Here is a 25,347-nt window from a genome sequence, read left to right as displayed (position 1 = left end):
CATACAACTAAATAGCAAAAAACCCAATCCAATCCAAAACTGGGCAGAGGATCTGAATAGACATATTTCCAATGACAAAGAGATGGCCAACAGGTACACAAAAAGGTGTTCAATATCACTCATCAGGGAAATGCAAATCAAAAACAATGGGCTATTAATCTCATACCTGTCAAAATGGCTAATATCAAAAGAACAAGAGGGATGCCTGGGTGGTTCAGTCAGTTAAGCAACTGACTCTTGATTTCCACTCAGGTTATGATCTCAGGGTTGTGAGATGGAGCCCTGTTATCAGGCTCCACAACAGGCGAGAAGCCTGCTTGATTCTCTCTCCCTCCCTGTGCCCCTCCCCCCAGCCCCCATGCAGCGTATGCACTCTTAAAAAAAAAAAGGTACGTGCATCCCCATATTCACTGCAGCATTATTTACAATAGCCAAGATATGGAAACAACCTAGGTGTCCATTGATGGATGAACAGATAAAAAAGATACATGATACATAAGCATGTACAGACACACATATATAAAATAGAATACTCGAGGAGCACTTGGGTGGCTCAGTAGGTTCAAGCGTCTGCCCTCGGCTCAGGTTGTGTTCCCAGAGTCCTGGGATTGAGTCCCGCCTGCTTCTCTCTCCCTCTGCCTGCCACTCTGCCTGCTTGTTCTACCAAATAAATACAATCTTTTTCTTAAAGATTGTATTTATTTATTTGACATAGAGACAGCGAGAGCAGGAACACAAGCAGGGGGAGTGGGAGAGGGAGAAGCAGGCTACCCGCGGAGCAGGGAGCCCGACGCAGGGCTCGATCCCAGGACCCTGGGATCATGACCTGAGCCGAAGGCAGACGCTTAACCACTGAGCCACGCAGGTGCCGCAATAAATAAATACTCAAAGGTCATAGAAAAGAATGAAATCTTGCCATTTGTGGTAACATGGATAGACCCTGAAGGCATTATGCTAAGTGAAATAAGTCAGAGAAAGGCAAATACTGTATGATCTCACTTATATATGAAATCTTTAAAAAAACAACAGGGGCGCCTGAGTGGCTCAGCTGGTTAAATGTCTGCCTTCAGCTCAGGTCATGATCCCAGGGTCCTGGGATCAAGTCCCACATCCTTCTCCCTGTCTGCCGCTCCCCCTGCTTGTGCTCTCTGACAAAATCTTTTAAAAAACAACAAAACCCCCCCCAAAAATCCCAAGCTCATACATTCAGAGGACAAAGTGCTGGTTGCCAGAGGCAGGGTAGGAAATGGGATGGGGAGGATGAAATAGGTGATGGAGGTCAAAAGTTATAAGCTTCCAATTATAAAATCACCACTAGGGATGAAATGTACAGCATGGTGACTATAATTAATAATTACTGCAAATTTGAGGGGCGCCTGGGTGGCTCAGTAGTTAAGCGTCTGCCTTTGGCTCAGGTCATGATCCCAGGGTCCTGGGATCCAGCCCCGCATCGGGCTCCCTGCTCAGCGGGAAGCCTGCTTCTCCCTCTCCCACTCCCCCTGCTTGTGCTCCCTCTCTGGCTGTGTCTCTGTCAAATAAACAAAATCTTTAAAAAAAATTATTGCATATTTGAAAGTTGCTAAGAGTAAATCTTAAAGTTCTCACCACAAGAAAAAAAACTGGAAACTACATACATTGACAGATGTTAACTAGACTTACTATGGTGATCATTTCACAATATATACTCAATCATTATGTTATACATCTGAAAATAAAATAATGTTATGTCAATTATACCTCAATAAAGAAAAGTCTATTAGGATGTTACAAGTACTTATACAAGAAAAAAAAGACCCCAGTAGTTTTTGTTAATTTCCTTTCTTACTCATATAAAAAGGTGTTCCAGATTCATCTTGTTCGTATCTGCCTCAGCCCTATAAACAGCTACTTCTCTTTTTATATGGTTATGTATTTAACATTCCTTTGTTTTCCCCTTAAAAACTGCAAATTTGGGGCACCTGGGTGGCTCAGTCGTTAAGCATCTGCCTTGGGCTCTCAGGTCATGATCCCAGAGTCCTGGGATCAAGCCCTGTGTCGGGCTCCCTGCTCATCAGGAAACCTGCTTCTCCCTCTCCCACTCCCCCTACTTGTGTTCCCTCTCTGTCAAATAAATAAAATCTTAAAAAAAAAAAAGACTAAATTTAAGAACTGCACTATATCTAAAGTGTTTCAGCACATATCCCGGTATTAGAAAACTAATCTCCAATAAGTATTTATGAAATTGAACTAAAAGATTATCATCTGTCTATTCTACAACTGTCTATTGAGTCAAAAAAAGGCACCACTGGGAACATTAAGCACTTACTTATCTTCTCCCCAAATGATCCAAGGGCATGGCTCAATCTCACCTTGCTAATTATTCTTTCATGTTACGGGAAGATGTACATCAGCTGGTGAGTGCTCCTTGTAACGGATTCTAAAAAAAAGATTCTAGAACAGAAAGAATGAGTGTTCTCTATGTGCATTTTTTTTATAGTTGGAAATCATTATAGGGTCAAGTATGTAATGGTCAATATTTGCTTAATTTAACAAGATTACAAATTCCTGTACAGATGTTTGGTCATTTAGAGAAGAAACTGCTATAATTCCTTAGCTGTAGTCCCCCCTCCCATTAAAGGGTTATATTATACTCCCTGTGTCCACAGGGGAGTAAATGGTACTTTACTCTGACCATTTCAAGTCACTTTCACACACTGTACTCCAGTTAAGCAGCGCTGTCATGTCAATTTACACAACTCTTTGAGTTTTACATTACACCACTATAGCTTAGGCCTTCTTCATTGGCTTTTACTTACTGTTAAGATTTCTTCATGTATTTAAGAATGAAATCTACGGAACTTCATTCTTCAAATTCATTATGCTTAAGTACATCCAGGAACTTGAGGGCAGATCAGACACATTCCTTTATTGATCTTCACCTACTTCATGAAATGATTGGCACTTCAGTTTTTTTTTTAAACATTTATTTATTTGAGGGGAGAGTGAGCACGCACGCAAATGGCAGAGGGAGGAGCAAAGGGAGACTCCGTGCTAAGCGTGGAGCCCAATGTGGGGCTCAATCTCACAACCCTGAGATCATGACCTGAGCTGAAATCAAGAGTCAGATGCTTAACCCCAACTGAGCCACCCAGATGCCCCACTGCACAGAGAGTCTAACCCAGAGATTATTTGTAACCATTTTTAGGCACCTTGGTTTTGTTTTTTTTAAATGAAATCTTATGTGGAACTCTTACGGATCAGAGACAGGAAAAACATATAACTATTAAGATACCTAGAAAAAATAATTTATTATACTAATATAGTGTATATAAATATATTTTTTTAAGTCTGGCAAGGATTTATTAGGAAGTTTATTAGTTAGGGTAAATAAAAAGCCATGAACACAGAACTGAGATCTCCAAATTCTAGTATTGCGTTTACAACACCAGTTAGAAGTTAATATACATTAAGGATATCCCAAAGGGAATCATACCTAAGTCCCAATCTTACCTGACCAGGATACCCACACACACAGAAATGATGCCTGTACTCTCCCCAGACTGCTTACCTAGACAGTAGCAAAAAAGGCCTTCTTAAGCTATTAAACATCATGGGGCACCTGGGTGGCTCAGTCGCTGGGCATCTGCCTTCAGCTTGGGTCATGATCCCAGGGTCCTGGGATCGAGCCCCACATCGGGCTCCCTGCTCAGTGGAAAGCCTGCTTCTCCCTCTCCCACTCTCCCCTGCTCGTATTCCCTCTCTCACTGTCTCTGTCAAAACATAAAATCTTAAAAAAAAAAGCTATTAAACATCATCAGGAGATTCCTGCTTTTCTATCTATAACCATGGGACCCTAGTATATAATAGACAACTCCAAGCTGGGCAAATTGACAAGAATGTTGAATGCTAACAGGGAGAAGGAACAAACAAGAACAAGTATATCTGGTTGGAGACCCTTATGATAGCTAATACAAACATAATGCTGAGGCTTCAAAAAGTTTACTGCAGCCCAGGAATAGTTTCCATTTAAAAAAAAATCACAATCTTGCTCTTGCCGCGTGCTGTTGTTGGGAGGACCCTCCCTGCTTCAGATTTACCAACAGCATGAATCAAGAAAAGTTAGCCAAACTTCAGGTCCAGATAGGGGGCAAGGGCACAGCTTGCAGAAAGAAAGTGGTAGTACACAGAACAGCTAGAGCTGATGACAAAAAACTTCAGATTTCTCTAAAAAAACTGGCTGTGAATAATATAGCTGGTATTGAAGACGTGAACATGATTAAAGATGATGGGACAGTTTTCATTTCAACAATCCCAAAGTCCAAGCTTCCCTTTCTGCTAACACCTTTGCAACTACTGGTCATGCAGAAGCCAAACCAATCACAGAAATGCTTCCTGGATATTAAGTCAGCTTGGTGCTGACAGCTTAACAAGTCTTAGGAAGTTAGCTGAACCGTTCCCCCGGCAAGTGTTGGATAGCAAAGCACCAAAACCAGAAGACATTGATGAAGAGGATGATGATGATGTTCCATATCTCCTAGAAAATTTTGATGAGGTATCAAAGAATGAAGCTAACTAAAATTTTTTCCTGAAGTTTGGAAGCTGGCATGGACTAGATTTAACAAATCAGCTATGTAGTTCCAAAGCTTTACAGACATGGAGAACATCAACTGTTACTAGTTCAGTAATATAAATATTCTGTTTATTAATAATGCTGTTTGTTCAGCATTTTTCGGTCATTTGATTTTGCATTTTGCACTTCCTCCCAGGATCTATTCTTTTGGTCAAAATACAAAGTATTAGTGCAGTTTGAGGGCGTTTTGGTGTTTGATTCTCAGTTTTTTGTTTTGTTTTTTTGTTGGGGTATTTTTGGTGTGTGTATGTGTATGTATGCGTGTGGGTATGTGTGTATACAGTGGAGAGCAAACTGGAAAACAGTTCTATTGATCCTCCTTCTACCCCCAGTAGAAAATAAAACAAATCTTTATATTAAAAAAAACAAAACAAAAAAACAATTCACATAAAAACCCTGCCACAAGCAACAAGATACTTGTAATTGATCTCATGGCCACAGTGACAGTAAAAGCAGGCATTATCCAATGACTATTAGATGCTGACCAGCCCAAGGCCCAATTTCTAGGCCTAAACCACAATTGTTCCTTGGCACCCACACAACCCTCCCCACATAAATACCCAATCTCTTAAACTCCAGCTGTGAAAAGTTCCAAATTTCTAACATTAACACACAAGCCACTGAAACAGGGTAAAGATCCCAGAGACCATTTTACTGGCTCCCTTTCCACCAGGAAAAAAAATCCCTAGGAATTGTAATTTGGATCTGCTCCACCTTTAGGCTCTCAACTTCAATTTTCTGCTACAAGTAGTGTAGCAGGTCAACAGATGGGTACCGAAAACAGTGGAAGATGACAGAACAAATTAGAAGAAACTAAAAAGAGAATTAGCATTCACTATTGACATGGGTGCTGTAAATAGTACCAGGCACTTTACACAATTTATTTAATCTGACAATAGTCCCACAAAATAGGCAGTATCCCGATTTTATGATAAAAACACAAATTCTGCAAGATTTAAGTGCCTTTGCCCAACGTTAAGGAGCAAAGTCACGGTTCAACCCTAAGGCTGCCTAGCTCCAGAGATCTTTCCTTTAACAACCCCACTGACTTCCCAAAGAGTCAAAGGGTACAGCCCTTAAGAAATCTTTCCACAACCATTCCTCCCCTGCTTTCTTCACCTTGGCTACTCTTAAAACTGGCCCACACATCAGCAACCAATAATTTCATTCTCTACCTAACAGCACTGTGTTCTGAAGTTGCTATTGGTATTTTCAACACCAAAACAATCCTCCTTCCCTCCCCCACCTCCAACCATTAGTTATCTATACCCCAATATTTAACTTTATTTTTTTTTTGAAGATTTTATTTATTTGACAGAAACACGGCGAGAGAGGGAACACAAGCAGGGGGAGTGGGAGAGGAAGAAGTAGGCTTCTCGCTGAGCAGGGAGCCCGATGCAGGGCTCACAGGGCTCGATCCCAGGACCCTGGAATCATGACCTGAGCCGAAGGCAGATGCTTAAGACTGAGCCACCTAGGCGCCCCCAATATTTAACTTTATTACCTAACATTAGACCTGAAGAAGTAGTTCTGAGGTCAAGTACAAATCCTTCATTTTTCAGAAAAGGACAACCTGTGCCAAGAGACATTATATATTCTACCCTCATCATATGTCATTTTGAAAAAAATCTGTTACCACTTTTATGTCACAGGAGGTTCTTCCTGGAAACTGTCATGGTTGCATTTATAAAGCCTCCTCCTTGCTGAAAGAAATAGCATCTCCCTGTTCTACTCCTTTCAAATCTCTTCTGCTAGAAATCAATGCCAGGATTTGCCTGTAAGACACTGGTTTTCAATTCTAAGAGATGGTGAATTTACAGCAACTAGGCAAGTAAGCTTTGGGAGCTACAGTGTAACTATCTGGGATTAGAATGTTCTAAGAAACAAGTTATATATCTCAGTAATTACCAAGTTTGAATGATTCAAATGCTGACAAACAGCAACTCTGAGATGTCACCATCTTACTTCAGGATGAATCACATATAAAAGCAAGCCTGTGAGGTGGTCCAGAAAGCTTATAAAGCCATGAAACATGGACCTGAAGCAATGCTATAAACATAAAAATGAAGAGATGTAGATCAAGCCAACCAAGTGAAGTAGGAATTGGGGCAAGAGAAATGAAGTAGGGAAAAGCCTGGGACATGGTACACAACCAGTCAGTAACAGTGTTTATGATTATTTACTTTAAGAAGGTCCATTGCTATGCACAGTGAATGGCACAAAGAAGTACAGTAAGTACTGTGTAATGAATGAACATATCCCATGAATTACAAAATGGTAACTAAAGAAGAGATTCCACCCTGGGAATTCATTTGCTGGGGGAGAGACTTACCCTGTAGGAATTGTGTCCTTACTTTATGGCAACAGAGGTAATGGGGTTGCTGCATGATAAAATGCACTGGACATTGAACATGGAGTCTGGAAGCCATAAACTAGTTGTGTGACTCTAAGCAAGTCCCTTTAACCTTTCTTTGCCTCAGTTTCCCTATCTATGAAATGGGGATAATACCCCCATCTCAAAGGTGTGGACAAAGTTGAGAAAACATGCAAAAAGGAATCAAAGCGCATGTAAATGCAACTGCCTGACACCACCACTTCCAGGTCTCAAACTTAATAGGCCCAAGAGGAAATTTCCAATCATCCATCAAAACCCGCTCCTCATTTTTCCCATCTCGGTAAATGTAACCATTTTCATACTCTGGGAACATGCTTGCTTTCTCCACATCCAATCCATCATCCAGTCCCATTCATTCTAACACCCTGTATATCACTGACTTCTATCTGCACTATCATCACCCTAGTCTAAGCTATAATTATCTCACATGAATGACTGAAGCAGCCAAAATGATCTCTCAGCTTCCACTTTTGCTCTCTCCAATCCAAACAGAACCATCGCCTTAAAAACGTAACTATACAGGGGCGCCTGGGTGGCTCAGTCATTAAGCGTCTGCCTTCGGCTCAGGTCATGGTCCCAGGGTCCTGGGGCCGAGCCCCGCATTGGACTCCCTGCTCGGCGGGGAGCCTGCTTCTCCCTCTCCCACTCCCCCTGCTTGTGTTCCCTCTCTCGCTGTGTCCCTCTCTGTCAAATAAATAAATAAAATCTTAAAAAAAAAACGTAACTATACATTCATGTCATTTCCCTACCTCTATAAACCCTTTAAGCTGTCCATTGTTCTCAAGAGAAAGAAGCCAAACCTCCTAAACCTGACTTTCAAGGCCCTAAATGATCTGTCCTCTGACTCCTCCTCAAGCTACTTTAGCCATTCCTGACCTTGTTCCAGCATACTGGCTTTTTAAGCACACACTTTTTCTTTTTTTTAATGTGTTATGCTCTCTTCTGACAAAACCCCTACTCATTCTTTGGGTCTCATTCCAAAATTAGGCCCTTTTATTACACTCTCACAGCATTCCAGGGTACCTACGTATTTATGCAATTATTATACAAAAAGTATACAATCACAAATGGTTATAAACCCAACGAAACTGAGAGCTCCACTAAAATAGGCACTGTTATACCCAGTTCACCTCAGCATCCTCGGGAAAACCGAATCTAGCACAGTTCGGGCCCAAATTTTTGAACAAATCCAACTGAGGTGCAGAGAGACAGAGTCAACTAAAACTTCTAACTCAAAAAGATAAAGTTCCAACTTACATAGCTGCCCATTTGCTTCAACACTCTCCCCACTTCCACTCTCAAAAGCTCACACTAAACCATTCGTGGGCTCAAATACCTCAAGGTTCCCAATCTCCCGCAGCCCCTGCTTTCCCCTCCCGTCCCCACAAAATTCCACGTCCAAAATGAACCCATGTGAGCACTGAGGCGAGACGTAACGCGCCTCTTTTGCCCTTGCGGGTGGCGGAGTCCCGGACCACCAGAAGAAAATTTCGGGCTGGGAGCCTGAACACTAGTCCGCGCGACAGTGACGCACGTCGGCCGGAGCACTTTGTCCGGTATGAAGCCACGAAGCTTGAGGCGTTTCTTTAAGACTCCTCAGGCGCAATTCAATTTGGTGTCCCGGCCCGATCATCTAGCCGCGCGTCGTAGATTTTCCGACGCCCATTCCATTCACCAAAGAGGGACGGAAAAGAGACGACCCCCGCGCCTCGCCCTTTAAAAAAACACCCCCATCTGAGGCTGGCGGGTTGCTGAATAAATCCTCGCGAGAGCCACCGGCTTCCGCCCGCTTCCTCCACTCCGCTAGCCGGACCGGAAGGAAGGCGGTACTTCCCCGCCCCGGGCCCTACCTCACAAGGCAGCGCGGCCCCAGCTGCGGCCAATCAGCGAGCTCATTGTAGGCCGCGGCGCGGACAGCCAATGGCAAGTCGCGGCGCGCGCAGAGCTTCCTGTCTTCCGCACCGGCCCCCTCCCTTCCGCCCGCCGACTTCCACTCAGCCTCTGGCGGAGGAAGTGATGTCACAGGCCCCATGTGAGCGGATTGCAACACATGCAGCTGCCTGGAGAGAGGGAGCCGGTGTCCTACGTCAGAGCCGCCGCCGCGGAGCCGCCGCCGGGGAGGAGCAGCCGCTGCCGCCCAGTACTGGGCCCTTAGGTAAGCCGAGGGAGGAAAAGGCCAGCGACCGCCGCGGCGGGCCGCGCGGGGCGGGAAGAAGAGGGCCTCTTGGGGGTGGCAAGGAAGGGGGCCGCTCTGCCCCAGCGGCGGCGCTAACTCTGTGGTCTTGGTGTCTCCGGGCCCCGCCGGGCCGCTCTAGGGAGGAGGAGGCGAGAAGATGGCGGACGACCCCAGTGCTGCCGACAGGAACGTGGAGATCTGGAAGATCAAGAAGCTCATCAAGAGCTTGGAGGCGGCCCGCGGGTGAGCGCCGCGTCCGGCCCCCCCGTGCCCTCTTGGTTCCCGGACCCCTCAGGATGGCCGCCCCCGCGCCGCATGGCCGGATGAGGAGAACCAGGCAATAGTCAACTCCCGCCTTCTGGATCTCTGGGTAGTTGCCCCCGACTCAGGGGCAAGGGTCTGCGCGGTTGGCCGGAGAAGGGGTCCTTCCCCTGCTTCGGGGTAAGGGGCCCCGCTCCCGGGGCTCGGACCACTTGACCCCCTCGTGGAAGGCCATTGCTACTTTTGAATCTCTCCAGGCCCTTGAATCCAGCACCTCCCTCTTCGAGCTCCAGGTGCTGCCACCCTGCTCGGGTGCTGTTGGGGGAAAGGGCTCGGCCTTCGTTTCCGAACGCCCTTCCCTGATTTCCTCTCTTTGATGTTTCTCAGCCAGGTCTCATTAAAATGGCCTCCCCCTCCCGGTTTTCTGAGACCCGGGTCGGTGAAGTTTGGATGGGACACGAAGGAGAGGTGTCAGGGACAACCTCTTTCTGACTTTCCGTGATATCTCTGGGTCTTCCACCTCTTCCAAGATGACTTCCCCCAAGTCCTCCAATTACCCCGGAGCTTCCTGGTGTTAGCTGTTGAAGTATCCACCTATGAAATGAAAATGCCAACGTGTGCGGGTGGGGTGGAGAGGAGATTTTGGTGGACGAATCCGCATCTGTAGATACAGGAGAAACCGGGTTATGGGGCCGTTGATGTGAACTGTTAACTACGGGGTCCTTTTCGGCCTCTCTCTGGAACTTTCAGGGATGAGGTGCCTGATGTACTAATGCTTGTTGAAATTTAGAACTTAATTAGGTGGGCTTTGCGTCTCCTTTTGTAAATTTTATGGGTGTGCACTATGGGAAGGTTAGATTGAAACTGGCTGTATATGCTTTTTTATTTTTAAGTTAAAAAAAGAATTAGTCATTTGGAGAAGGTGTGTCAGAGGTATTCCCATTTTCTTAGTTTATTTATTTTGTTCCTTTCCCAGTTATAGGAACTTTTTGCTTACAGGAAGTGACCCCCCCTCCTCCCCCAAAAATGCGTTTGGAACATTACATATTTGTATGTCTGAGCATTCTTAGAATAGCAGAGTGCCTTGCTCCAGGCCATGTTGAAAGTTTGTTTTCAACACAGGAATTGGACATTCTGATTTCCAGCACAGGTTTGTCCTTCATTGGTTGATTTGCAGTGATAGAATTAATCAAGCTTTTAATTGTTACTGTATGAAATAAGATGTGCTTAGTTAACATGGAAGGCCTAGAGTTAGTAGATTGGTTTTGCCGTTGTGCTTTGTTCTTATTAAATTAGTGACAGTTCTGCTTGAAACGAAGCTTCTGAAAGTTTGTCTCTCAGTTCAGTGACTTGGGCTTTTGCTAACTCTTTCCCTAGTACAAACTGAAGGTGGCAGCTTATTTTTTATTTCTTAAGTTTGTTTCTTTTAATAAAATATTCAGACCTATTTAATAATCTTACAGAAATTTGAACACAGATGGGTTTTTGCCACATGGTAGATTGAATAATTATTCTCCCAAGTGTGAGCATATTATACAGGAGGGGTAGTACAGGTCATGACCCATTAGTATGATGCACTACCAGGAATTAGATTTGTTTCACTAGGAAATTCTGTTGTGTTACTTTTGGTTGAGTATGGCTTTTATGGATTGTTGTGGCAGTGTTTAAAGTTGGATGTGATCTGTAGATTTGTTCTTTTAACACTTTAGTTTGGGGGCAGTTTCACACATTAGAATCTGCATACATTATATACTCTGAAAAAGTCTAAAATGTGAATTTACAACTATAATTTGCCTATTGTCTAAGCGTAGTAACGTTAAAAATAACTGTAGTAACAGCATTCCCTTCTAGTGCTTGATGAAGGAAGCTTATTCTCAGATTTGTTCCTAGCCATGTTACCTAGCTACTTGAAACTTTTAAGCTCCCCTTTCAAGCTTTTAGAGGCCTTATCCCTTTGATTAGCAAAGTTCAGTAAAGTTTAAAGCACACTAAAAATGAGGTCCTTACACACAACTTTTCTTCTAAGTGATGGGGTTAGTTCCGACGTTTTAGACAAGGATTAAGCTATCTAAAATAGCTGAGAGTAGTCTTCATTTAAACAAATAATAATGGTTGATAATCATGTCCTGCTTTGCTTTTATTCAGGATTTGGTTGCATCTTGATCCCATGAAAACTTTAAATCTTTGCCATCTCTGGGTATCAGTAAGGAGCCAAACTGTATTCAGTTTGGTTCAGAAGTTTCCCAGTTCATACCAATTTCTTTTAGGGAAGAGGAAGATTGCATGTTCATGGCTGACTTGTATTAAAGTCAGACTCAGATTATTATAGTGTATGGTGAGAAATATTTTCTTTGCTTAATGCTAAGATATTTTAAGGAGAAATGTAATGATCTTTAAAGACAAACTGGATGACAAAATGAATCTAAGCGTGCTGGTGTTTGGGGGTGTAGCCTTTGGGTTTAAGGAGAAAACTGATGTGTTCAAGCATGGTTATTAGCACTAAGTGAAACTTAGTAGTGGATTAATAGAATTGTTTTTGAAATAAAGGTGATTTTTTTGCTTTGTTTTTGGTTTGTTTGGGGGTTTTTTGGTTTGTTCGGTTTGTCTTTTGCCCTCCTAGCAGTGTAGAGTTCTGGGCATGAAAATCAGATTGGTTTGTTTTTAACAATAACTATAAGGTATGCTGGGATAAGAGTAATTTTGAAATTGAGAGTCAGTTTATGATTATCTCTTGATGATATCACCCAAATGTAGCTTAAAAAGGGAACCACTGCAAAATGGGCTCAGTAATTAAGTACATCTGAACAGAGTAAAGTTTCTAAGCACAGTAATTATTGGGTGCTTAGTATATTATAGACACTGTGTTAAGCAATACACTATTTGATTTAATTCTCACAAGAAGTATTGCCACCTTTTGATAGCTAAGGCACATGAGACTGAGAGGTTAAATAACTTGGTGTCTGACGTGTAGCACAGCCTAGGACTTGAACCGGTATGTTACACAGTGCAATGAATATACTTTATGTTTTCCAAAAATACAAGGCTGGAATGACTCAAATTGTAGTCTAAGCGACAACAGACTTATTTTATTTTAAAAATTTTACTTATTTATTTAGAGAGAGAGAGAAGCAAACTCACCACTGAGCATGGAGCCCAACATGAGGCTCGGCTAAGTCTCAAAACCCTGAGATCATGACCTAAACTGAAACCAAGAATCAGATGCTCGACCAACTGAGCCACCCAGGTGCCCCTATAACAGACTGTCTTAATGTTGTCATGTCTGTGGAAGAGCATTTATAAGAGCCAAAATGGCTAAAATAGGGAACTTGGTGGAGTCTTTTTGTAGCCCACATCACAATTTTCTGAGCTGAAAGAAGTGTTACACATATAACTTAAATTTAAGTTTGTGGAACATACCTATTTAGTTTCATATAAATCTGGTTGAATGTTAGTTTCTTTGTGTGTTAATAAAATAACCTGCCACTTCTTTTGGTATACACAAGTCCCATTTAAAGTTAGTGGAAGTTCTTCCTGGCTTATAATTGTTCTGGTACATTCTCCACCATTGGCTTAACGAGGACAAATGTGTACATAAACCAGAACTGGAACTAGAGCCATGTGAATGGGACTGTGGTTGTGGGTATTTTGGATAAGGAACTAAAGCAGGTGAATATATTTTACAAGAAAGATGAGTGGGAAATTTTGGTTGTTTTTTTCCTACTAATGTTTTCTGAACCAGCAAGAAGTAGCCCCAGATAGAAGGCTGGAAGATTTATAGTTTTCAAGTAATAAAATCATTGCCAGAGCCTTTTCTAGCCAAGGACAGTGGTAAATGTGACAGACAAGGTTAATTTGGGCTAAGTTGCATCTGTGGGTGTTAGAATATTTTTTTGATTTATCTTGATCAGGGAACCTTTATATTTCAAAAATAATGAAGGCTTAGTCAGATAACCCATCTTTGAAGATCTGCACAGTTTGTAAGCTTTATTGGGGTTTTCTGTGGTGGTCTTTGGGCATTTTTAAATCTTACTGTTTAGTTAAAAAGAACTTGTAGATAATTGATTTTGAAGGAAATAGAAGTAACCTAGCTATACATGACTGCTTTTCCTCCCCTGAAATATATAGCTTCTTTTCTCTTCTACTCTAAGTAGTTCTGATACCAGATTGGGGGGAGGGGACTCCCCACACCAGCAGTTCTCTAATTCTTAGCGGACAACAGCTGGGTGTCCTACAATTTAATTCTGGCACTACATAAAGTTAGCATCTGATCCCATAAAGTGCTCAGTCCCACAAGATTGCTCCCATTTGTGGTAAGTCTGGGCCTCCCCTATTTCTGACCTACAGGCTTAAAATTGGGGACTTAATAATTTGCTAGAATGGCCCACAGAACTTAGGGAAACACTTCACTTACATTGACTGTCTTTTTTATAAAGGATACAAATGAAGAGTATAGGGTGAGATCCAGAAGCATCTGAGTACAGGAGCTTCTGTTCCTGTGGAACTGGGGCATATTTCCTGGGTTTACCAACCCAGAAGTTCATTAAATCTTGTTCAAGACTTTATAGAAATTAATCTGCAGACTGTCCCTCCTTCCACACCACAAACCTTTCCCAGAGGTCTGTGGGTGGAGCTGCAAGTTCCAACTCTCAGTTACCTGGGCTTTTTGGTGACCCCAGTGACCCTACCCTAAGTCACTTTATTATCAAAAACTCACAGAGATTCCTTATGAATAACAAAACCCTTCCATCACCCAGAAAATTCTAGGACTTTAGAAGCTTTATCAAAAGCCATGGACAAAGACCAAATACATTTCTTATACCACATAACCATTTTTTTTAAATCTCCGCAAGATTCCTCACATCATGCTGGATTAAAAGTAATTTTGTGAGGGGCACCTGGATAGCTCAGTTGGTTAAGTGTCCGGCTCTTGATCTCAGGGTCATGAGTTGAAGCCCCGTGTAGGGCTCCACGCCCTAGTGTAGAGCCTACTTTAAAAAGAAAAAAAAAAAGTAATTTTGTGAGATTGTTGAATAAGCTCTTTTTAACCTTCTAGACAAATAATATGGACAGTCTATTAATACGACTTGAATCGATTAAAGTATATTAAATGTGTTTGAATACCTTCCCCAAGTAGAAATTGTTGGTTAATAGAACATTCACTTAAATGATACATGGAATGTTCTCAAAGCCAGGAGTTTTAGGTACTTTAATTTTTACTTAAGTTCTCCATACCTTAAAGGGCTGCTTATAACTGAAGTGATACCAGAATATTCAGGCTTTTAAAGAGAGTTGGTTTTTGTTGTTGTTGTTGTTGTTTTCATTCTCTTCTTCGCAAAACCCCCCACCCCCAAGAAAAGTCAAGAATTAGAATGTTTTTAATTTCTTGAGAAGAGATGAATGTAGACCATAGTACAACTGCAGACAGAGGTCTTGGTGGCCTGTCACTAAGAGGTCATGATACAGATGCCAACAACAGGTCTGAGCCATGAGACGAGAAAGATGGGGGGGAGAAGGGGAGATAATATATTTTGAAAGGGTGTGGTAGTGTCCTTGAGGCAACTCCCAAGTGTCATAGGTTGCCTTCCTCAACCAGAACTAGTTCTGACAGCTGTTGTATTTAGGAATAGTGTTCTATGCACTGTGAACCTAATGAACAATTACTGTCTTTGAATTTCAACTCTTGACAGACTTCTCATTATAAAAGTAGATATACTTATCCTTCCAGGAAAGGAAGGCTTACTGTGGACACACTCATAGGTAAGCACAAGTACCTAATTAGAATAACATTTAAGGCCAGGGGCGCCTGGGTGGCTCAGTCAGTTAAGCGGCTGCCTTTGGCTCAGGTCATGATCCCAGGGACCTGAGATTGAGTCCCACATCAGGATCCCTGCTTGGCAGGGAGTCTGCTTCCCCCCCGCCCCCCCACTTCCCCTGCTTGTGTTCGTGCTCTCACTATCTCTGTCTCTGTCAAATAAGTAAAAATCTTTAAAAAAAAAAAATTTAAGTCCAAATGCCGTGTGGGTTATAGGTCTGTCCGACCTACCCTCCCCCCCCGCCACAGACCAGTTTGACCCTTTAAGCAGAGGGCCCTTTTTCTTAGAGCTGGGGTTAGGGGTGTGCCTATTGTGGCCCCTTGTGCTGGATGTTCTGTTGTGAGAAACCTTAAAATAAGTTTGGCATCAGGGTTGAATGGTCTTAGATCCTCTTTGAAGATTCGGAGGGAAAAATTTGCATCTTTTCCCTAGACCCACAGCTGGAACTGTCCCAACTGAGAACACGAAGAGCAGAAATTTCTTCAGAGTCCAGTGAATTCTCTAGGGATCTCAGAATAGAACCTTCTCATAGGATACATTCTATAGGTATCTCTTAATTCTTCAGCAGCCTCTTACCTTAATGAGGGGGAGAAGGGATTAGAGGGGTTCAAGTTTCTTCTTTCCAACAGGTTGGAAATTAGGTTTCTTGTGGGCACTTTCCTCAAAGAGCATGAAGGCTCCCTTTGGTTAACAGCTTTATCTTAAGCCACCGGATGGACACACTAAACGCTTGCCTGCTGTCTGTTAAGATGGAAACTTCCCTTTTTTCTTATTTTTGTCGATTTCTGAACAGAAACCTTTTCTTCCTTTGACTCTAAGTGAAGGAAAATTAAGTAATTTTATTTTTTGCTTTTTTCTCACCTCCCCCAAACATAATTGAGTTTAAGAGCCATAATTTCATTATCATTTTCATAGATATAAAGATGAAAACAGATCTGATTCTTACACATTATACATTGATCACATTTTCTGTGTTTTAATCCATCCCTTTCTCTTTCATCTACTTAATTTGTATGTAATGGGTGCCTTATAAGTATTCATGTGTTTGTTCTTTTTTTTTTCACCCTCCAAGTCGTTCTATATCTTTAACAGCAATTTTCAGACGTGAAGTTTTCATCCAGTGTATGCTTTGTCTTTTGTCACCATCCTTCCTGTCCATTTCAGAGGACTTGACATTTTCGGATGCCTGACAACTGCCTCTTGTCATGCAGTTAACTTGGGGATATTGGGCCTGTGCTCTTCTGTTTTCACATTTTCATTTGATCCTCTAAGGTCTCCTTTAAAGAAAAATGGTCCTAGTCAAAACAAAAGATTGTCTTTTCCCTACCATATTTGGGGTCTTCAAGTTAGATTTTCCCCCAAACTCACATCTAGGTATATGAAAAACGAAGCCCACAAATGCATTTTTACTACTAACCAGTCAACTTACAAGCTTCATCAAACATCTGCTGTAAGTTGGACACTGGACATTTGGAAGAAATGTGTAATACAATGAAAGCATGGTCTGACACACAACCATGGATTGATGATATGAACCATTTCCAGAACCATGTTAGTAAATACAGAATAACACAGTACATGTTGAAGCAGGACATGGTATAAGCAGATGATTAGGGTCTTGAATGAGGTGTTGGACATTTTCAAAAACCGAAAGAGAGATTGTGTAACTGCTTGGGCAGATTTCCTAGGGGGTATTGTTGTAGAATGGTACCTAGGGCAGTAGTATTATTTGGCTGATACAGTATCTTTGATACAGTGGTGGAGTGGAGCTGTAACTGATCTTCAGCTTTGAAATTGTAATTGAAATTCATTCTTGATTGAAAGCCAGTTAGCCTAAAATTAGATCCAAGAGCTTTGTGTTGGTTGATGGTTGGTGAGCTGTCAGGGTATTGAAATAGCGCAGAGCATTTGTGCATGTGTGCCTTGTTCGTGAAGTTGGCATGAGAGAGCTGAAGACAGTCCTAACAGTTTGCCTTTCAACCTAAATAAACTTTAGTTTGCAAGTAATGAAAATGTGCTGATCCCCAAACAGGAATTCCTTAATACCTCTGGATATTTTTAGCTTTTTACTAAAAAAGAGTTTTTTTCCTTTCTTGGCTACCCCCATTCTCTGGCATCTTCTGGCCTTGATGACTCCACTTAAGCAAGGAGGAGCCTCAGGAAAGACAGTGTTAGAGGTTCATGACTGAGGTGTGCTTTAATGAAGTAATAAAACTAGTTTTCTGAAGGTGAGTTGAATAGCATACATTTTGACTCCTCACGACAGCTCTGTGAGGAAACTACTACAGCCATTTCATGGTTGAAGAAATTGAAATACAGAAAGGTTAGGTAGCTTGCATGATACCACAACCTAGTAAGGGGCGGTGCTAGATTTTCTGTTCCTACTTTTCTGGTTTCAGAGCCTGTGATCCTATTATACAACACTGCCTTGTTCTTTGATTAGTATTTCTTCTGCTAAGTAGAAATATCTCCCATTCCCTTTTGAAAGGAGGACACTTGTCCAAGGAGGTTTGCATTTTACTAGGGGGAGCAGGTGTGCTGGACGCAGGAGCAAAGATAAAACAGGCATGCTTTTTTTTTTTTTTTTTTTTTTTTGCAAATCTACCCAAGGAAGAACTTGGGTACCAAACATCTTTACTCTTAATGAGCATCACTGGTGAGGGAAATAACTTGCTTTTAAATCCTTCCCCAGAAGCTCATTCTGTGTATTACAACAGTAACAGGAAGGCAGTGGCTTTTGTTTTATTTGAAAAGTACTTGCATTGTGGTAAAGAAACATTAGATGAACTGTCTCATTTATAGGGTCCCATGTAGAACACTGGTCCCTAAAGCTGGTTGTGATTGATATCTCTTGATGTAAGAATACTAGAGAAAGTTTACAGCTTCTGCTGCTCCCTGGTGGGACATTCCACTAGGTTAACTTTGTGAAGTTGTTATAATTTTTAAATTTTTTTAATTTTTTATTTATTATTTTTTTAGAGCAGAGGGAGAGAGAGAATCTTAGGCAGGCTCCACACCCACTGTGGAGCCTGATGCAGGGCTTGTTCTCACATCCCTGAGATCATGATTTGAGCTGAAAACAAGAGTCGGGCGCTTAACCAATTGAGCCACCCAGGCACCCCTGTGATTTTTCTTTTTAAGACAAAGTAAATGCCTGTGATTGTAGAAAAAGTAATACACTAGATATATACATTTTTGTTTTGGATGACTAATCCTAGTGCTGTTGAGGATAAAATACTGAAATGAACCTTTGTAAACTTCCGGCTGGAAGTTTTTGCTGGAACAGGTGAGTTACTCTGTTCTCTATGATAGAGGCTGCCTTAATGTCTCAGTATGTTCAGATACTGGGACTTTGGCCCATCTGGTAATGGCATCTGACCCTAAGGTCAATTGCATAAACCAATTTCAAGTAACTCTGTCTAGTCTTTTGAACAGTAACAGAATCCTCCCTCCTAGTTTCCTGTTCTGCAAGGTCTTTATAAAAAGCAGCCCCCTCCACCTCCAACCAGCATCAGAGATGATGGGGGGCAGGGCATCAAGTTGAGGTTAAACAAAATTAAGGGTAGCAAAAGAGGACACTTTGGGAGTATTGGTTTTGTTATATTAAAGACTATGGTTTGGGGGTTTTAGCAAAGGTAAAACTGGGTAGTCAGTCATTTCTAGGCAAGTGTTAGTTCCTCTGCAAAACTAGCAGATTTTTCATTGGTATTTTATATGGTAGTTTAGAATAAACCTCTGGTGTTGACATAGAAGAGACTATATAGAGAAGATCTTATTTCTGATGTTAGGAATTAACCGTTTGTTTATTCATCAAATTCATGTGCTAAAATGATTTGTGCCCTTGAGCTTATATAGACATAATATAAGCAGCGTGTTAGTTCAGTTTTCGATACTTGGTGGAAGAGAAAATGGGGTCAGATCTTTGAGGTGACTGATAACCAGACAGAAGTAGTGACTGACTCTGGGTTATATCAAAATAATGTGAACCCATGCCACACCTGTAGAATGAAGCTGTTTAAGCTTTTATATAATAAAATTTTTTTAAGATTTTATTTATTTATTTGAGAGGGAGAATGAGATAGCATGAGAGGGGAGAGGGTCAGAGGGAGAAGCAGACTCCCTGCTGAGCAGGGAGCCTGAGTTGGGACTTGATCCCAGGACTCAAGGATCATGACCTGAGCCAAAGGCAGTTGCTTAACCAACTGAGCCACCGAGGCGCCCCTATAATAAAATTTTTTAAAAAGTTTCAGAGGGGAATGGATTTCTGGATTTCTCCCTTATAATAAATTACAAAACCATTTCTAGTGTTCTCACCATATTATTTTGAACTGCATTTTGGGTTTGGTTCATTTGTTCTATTGGAAGATTTGGTAAGACCTTTAATCCAAGAAAGGTAGTTACCACCTACCACAGAGTCACCTTTTATCTCTGGACTTAACTCAGATTCTAACAGACTTATCACCATCTAAAGTACTTCCCTATCCCTTCTAGCTGTGCTGTGATAATTCTTTCTGACTATGCTATTAAAGAGCAGAGGGGTAGGGTACAAGGAGCTAGAGTTCCATCTTGTTACCTCTTAGTGACCCCTTAATATTTGATATCCATGCTAGGCACTTGACATATATTACAGAATCTTCATGACCTTGTGAAGAAAGTAGGAACTGAGGCCCAAAGAGATTCATTTATGTAAGTTGCTGTAGGTTATGCAAATAAGACATGACATGAACCCAAATCTGTTGTATAAATCTGTGCTCCTGGGGTGCCTGGATGGCGCAGTCAGAATGGCATGTGACTTGATGTCAGGATCATGGGTTCGAGCCCCACGTTGGGCATAGAGATTACTTAAAAATAAAAAAAAAAAAAAATCTTATTTAGGGGAGTGCCTGAGTGGCTCAGTCGTTAAATGTCTACCTTCGGTTCAGGTCATGATCCCAGGGTCCTGGGATCAAGTCCCACATCAGGCTCCCTGCTTGGCGGGAAGCCTGCTTCTCCCTCTCCCACTCCTCCTGCTTGTGTTCCCTCTCTCTGTCTCTCTGTCAAAATAAATAAAATCTTAAAAAAACTTATTTTAAAAAAATAAGAATCTGTGCTCCTAACAAACCTCTTACACTGTTCCCATATTAAACCCGTATCAAAAAGATTGCTACAGTCTCAAACTTTATTTTTTTTAAAGATTTTATTTATTTGAGAGAGAGAATGAGAGAGAGCACATGAGAGGAGGGAGGGTCAGAGGGAGAAACAGACTCCCGCTGAGCAGGGAGCCCGATGCGGGACTCGATCCCGGAACTCCAGGATCACGACCCAAGCCGAAGGCAGTCGCCCGACCAACTGAGCCACCCAGGCGCCCTAGTCTCAAACTTTAAACTTAGTTTTGCATGTTTGGTAAAAGAAAAATAGAAACACTGTGGTGAATAAAAAATACGGACAGAGGTGCCTGGGTGGCTCAGTCATTTAAGCATCTGACTTCTGCTCAGGTCTGATCTCTGGGCTCTGGGCTCAGCAGCGAGTCTACTTCTCCCTCTTCTCTCCCTCTGCTCCTCCCCCTGCTCATGTGCATGCGCTCTCACTTTTTCCCTCTCCCTCTCTCTCTCTCATATAAATAAAACCTTTAAAAAATATACATGGACAAAGGCAGTAGAAATTGGAGAGGAACTCATTGATTTACAGCTGGTGATCCATATAATCTGGCTAGCTTAGCAATTCCCAGAAATGATTGGGAGATTTAAGTTGAGATTCTTGAGCTTGAAAAGGGGATGGTGGGAATCCTTGGCCACCCATATCCTTGGCACAAGCCCAGTTATCAAACATTGGGATGAAAGCTCCTTGAGGAGCATACCCTCTAAATCCCAACAAAGAGTATATAGTGGGCAGTCTACTTCCTGGTCCTAAACTGAAAGTAATTCTGCTAAGTAGGGGTGATGAGATGGGTGACAGGCATTTGGTGCGAAGTGGGTGCCTGGAAAAGTTGGACAATTCATTGTGGTTACATTGCTGCTAGGGTAAATGACAGCAGCTTATCTACAGCAGGTGGGCTCAGTTTGTCTTCTCTAGGTGGGGATGAGGTCATGGAATCTCAGGCTTCAGCTGGCCAAGAGATCATGCTTAGAGTCGCAGAAAGCAAGCCGGACCCAGTGACTCTCAGCCCTAATTACACATCAGAATTGATATAATTGTATTTGTATCAGTCTTTCTGAAAATCTTATAATCACCACTACACTTACTGTCCCTATTCAAGAGCCATTGAATCAGAATAGAGGAAGGGTAGATTTTTTTGTATATGAGCATTTATTTTTTTGTTTCACTCTTTTAGAAAGTTCTCTCAAGGATTCAGGGTTCTCATGCAAATAGTGGTTGTCAGTGGACAACCTTGTGTGAACCACTTTTTTTTTTTCAGCTATCTTTCTAAAGTGTTCCTGAGTATTATCGATGATCCTTGATAAAATCTTTACAAGTCAAAGAGTGCCTAGATTTTCTTTGCCTATCATTCGGCAGAAGGCACATTTCCTTCCAAAGGCTGCAACTATGTGAGACCTAAAGTTAGACACACTGCATAGTCCAGGCTTTGCTCTGATTACCTTGCATTTTCTACCTTACAGGCATTTCAGTCCTGGCACTTCAGGTGACCTTATACATGTTTCCCTGTCCATAATGCTCAGGGTTCATGAAACCTGAGATGAATAACTGGTGGCACTATCATAACCTCCCTTTTTAGGGAGAGAAACTTTTCTTCAAAGTTTGTTTGAAACTGAAGGAAGGAAAAGCTGTCAGCTCTTTATTTAAATTCTCTTCCTTCCTGAGTTTTGTCTAGTTTTATTTGTCCGCATTTAATCTGTTTACAGTTACTTCTTTCTGTCTCCCAGCTATTTTGTTGCTCAAAAGTTAGTCCTCTGGAAGCATTGATGAACCCTTGGTTTGATAAGGGAAAGTACCTCAAATATGGTGAGAACAAGAAGGAATCCAGGAGCAGAAGCCCTGGGAAGCCTTAATGTGCCACATTGATGTATGCTTTGTCTTGCTTTGCCCAGTTTTTACAACCTGCATGTCAATCATTGCTGTACCTCATAATTCACTGACTCTTGAATGAGAGCCTTTTGATTTTGGAAAAGATACAGTGACAAAGCACAAGAGTAGATGAAAAATCTTAAAATTTAAAAAGGATGTAGTTTGCATACGTGTCCAGCAACTCCTGGTGAAAGCTTTACTTCACTTCCTGGTGGGTTGTTTGGGTTACTTTAAAATGAAATATTCAGCTTCCTTGATTTTATTTTGGTGTTTACACAAACTGGTCTAACCTTGATTCGCTTGCCTTGGGGGTAAATGAGCGTTTATTTTGTTTGGAAACTTTTCTGGAAAAACTTTAATCTGCTTCTGTTAAACTCATCGTACCAAAAAAAAAAATCAGGTATTATAAAGTAGCCTCTAAATTTCTAAGGTAGAGGCCCTCCATCCACTTAATAACGGTGAATTTAATTAATTAATTTTTTTTTTAATAACGGTGAATTTAAAAACTTAAGATGTTTCCACCACCAACATCCCACGTGGAATAGAAAGAGCCATTAAGGGAAACTAGTGAAAGGTACTTTTTTGAGTATTAATCAAAATTCAAAAGGAGTAAGAGGCCAAAACTAACTTTCAAGTAGTGTTTCAGATTTAGCAACTTATCTACCGTTTTTTGTTGTTGTTTTTGTTTTTGGCAAGCCTACATTTCTGAATTACTTAAGTAGAAACGTATGGCAAGATTTTCTTCTCAGGTGTCTTCAGTACTTTGCATTCTCTAGAATGTTACATGGATCTAAGTGTAAGGTTGGTTGTCCAGCTTTGGTGCTATACAGCAAAGTTGCTTAATGAATGCTTATCTGCTTAACCTATCTGCAGTGGAAAGTAAGTAGCTGCTTATTATCTTAAGGTCAGTGCTTTGTCCTCTGCATGATTATCTTGCTTTAAGGATTTCCTTCAGGCATTTTGGGTTCACTGAATTTGTCCCAACATCCTTAGCCTCAAAACTTTCCATCCTTTGGGGTTTGGTGCCTGTTTGCTTCCTGAGCTAAGTGCGCTTCAAACCCTGCTATCCTTGGAGCCCCTTCTCATTCCATTCCCTACTGATTGCCTCTTTGCTAGTTCCATCTCCTAGGAAACTACTCTGTAAATCAGAGCACGTCCACTTTTAAAAACTGAGTCCTTTTGAGAAATAACTCCTTTGGTCCCTAAAGATTCCAAGAACCCATAGGGTAGAGAAATATATTCTGTGTTCTCTTGAGAATTGTTAATCTGAAAACAAGCACAAGCTAGTAAAGTCGGTATTAAAATATATCTGTCTTCTATTCTTTTGTATTTTCATATCGTGCATGTGCATAAATTGACAGCCCCTGTGTAGAGACAGGTAGGTAGCAGTTAAAATAGAGACCATGTTTGAAGTTAAATTTACTTGCCTAATGTTTCCAGCCCCTCCCAGACCAAACTCCTCCTCCTTGAAGTTTGACATAACTCCAGAAAAAATTATCAGAAAGGTTCTTTGGAAATTCCTTTTTAGAAGCCTAGCAAGATAAATTATTGGAAGAATAGCAGTTTGTTACAGTTGGTTGCTTGAAAATAGGATCCAACGAACTCACTGACTGTAAAGAGCGTTTTTCTTTTTTTGTAATAGAAGATACCAGTTTGTTTCATTTGGGAATTCTTTTTCCATCTAGTTCAGAAACTGGAACATGGTCACAGGTAGTATAGTATGTAGAATTTTTTCTTGATACCTTGTCCTGATTTAGAAAAGTTCCTTTTTGTAGTGATACTGTGAACATTAAAATGAAAAACATTTTAGAGAGTGATACCCCTGACTTAATGTGTGTTTGTGTGTGCACGAGCAAGGGATTGTTTTGAAGCAGCTGTGTTTTGTGGTCATTTTGATTGTTTGTGATGCCAAGTGAAGCTGCTCTTCATAAGTCGGCTTGATTCTCTGGTTTGGCTAGAATACTTGCTCCCCTACCCCAGGGGTGGCAGCAGAGCCCATAGCGTACTTTACCATGTGCTGTCATTGATCAGCCTGTATTGAGGAGAGTATCCCCGAAGTTGTGAACTGGCCTTCTGGGTTTTGAATAGAAACCCAACAGAAACAGTGCCAATTTCAGAGATACAAAATAAGCTGACAACCTGAGAATAACTATTTTGATAGTTGGAAGGGCTAGATAGGCAGCTTGTCTGCTTATAGGTAAAACCTGTCTGACAAGAGAACCTGTAGGATTTACCACTAGGAGAAAACTTTGAATGGGCAGGATCTTGTGTAAATGAGGTCCCTTTTTACCACTAATACTGAGGAAAAAAAATCTGTGAAATTAATTTTACTGTATAAAATATTAGTTATATGTATAATATAAATTGGCTCAACTTATACTGAAGCTGTTAGATTTGGGGCTATTAATTTCGTATATATGTGTGTTTATAGATTTGATTCTGTTCATATTGCCACTCATTCTGCTTATAAAACTGATAGTCTTTTTAGCATAAAATTAACTTATTGTTAATTTAGTAAACACAAATTAACATTTCTCAGAAAAACCGTTGGCTTTTCTAGTAAGCTGTCAGGTTAAAAGACGAGATTTTTATTTTATTTTATTATTTTTTTTTAAGATGAGATTTTAAAAGGAGTATCCTGTTCTGAGTCTTTACCATAGATTTTATTTAATAACAGCTTTATTGATACACAGTTTTATATACTGTAAAATTATTCCCTTTTTATTTATTTTTTAAGATTTTATTTATTAGAGCATGAGAGGGGGGAGGGTCAGAGGGAGAAGCAGACTCCCCGCCGAGCAGGGAGCCCAATGTGGGGCTTGATCCCCAGACTCCAGGATCATGGATCATGACCTGAGCCAAATGAAGGCAGAGGCTTAACAACTGAGCCACCCAGGAGCCCTTATTTATCTATTTTTCATAGCTCTTTGCCCAACATGGAGCCCAAACTCACAGCTCTGAGATCAAGAGTCACATGCTCCACCAACTGGGCCAGCCAGACACCCCTAATTACAGCCCCCCTCATTTGGGGGCAGGTTGGGGTTTTGCTGCTGTTGTTGTTTAGAAGAATTTATTTAAGTAATCTCTACAC

General features: G+C 41.4%; 1 protein-coding gene and 1 pseudogene across 1 annotated transcript in view; both read left to right on the top strand.

Moving 5' to 3' along the window:
• Positions 1 to 4,077: 4,077 nt before the first annotated feature.
• LOC148164312 (transcription factor BTF3 homolog 4 pseudogene) lies at positions 4,078 to 4,646 on the top strand (annotated as a pseudogene).
• Positions 4,647 to 9,030: 4,384 nt separating this feature from the next.
• ETF1 (eukaryotic translation termination factor 1) overlaps positions 9,031 to 25,347 on the top strand; it is a 29,029-nt gene continuing 12,712 nt past the window's right edge. Inside the window, exons 1-2 of the mRNA XM_028103581.2 lie at positions 9,031 to 9,159; positions 9,320 to 9,423. Of these exons, the coding sequence (XP_027959382.1) occupies positions 9,338 to 9,423 (86 nt within the window). The 5' untranslated portion in view covers positions 9,031 to 9,159; positions 9,320 to 9,337. The remainder of the gene's footprint in view (positions 9,160 to 9,319; positions 9,424 to 25,347) is intronic.

The sequence above is a fragment of the Eumetopias jubatus genome, unplaced genomic scaffold (assembly GCF_037043125.1).
Source record: "Eumetopias jubatus isolate StellerSeaLion01/CBP00866 unplaced genomic scaffold, mEumJub1_p1.0 scaffold_5, whole genome shotgun sequence".
In the NCBI taxonomy this organism is placed as follows: domain Eukaryota; kingdom Metazoa; phylum Chordata; class Mammalia; order Carnivora; family Otariidae; genus Eumetopias; species Eumetopias jubatus.
Note: the sequence above shows the minus strand (reverse complement) of the source record. Positions and strands in the feature narration are given on the sequence as shown.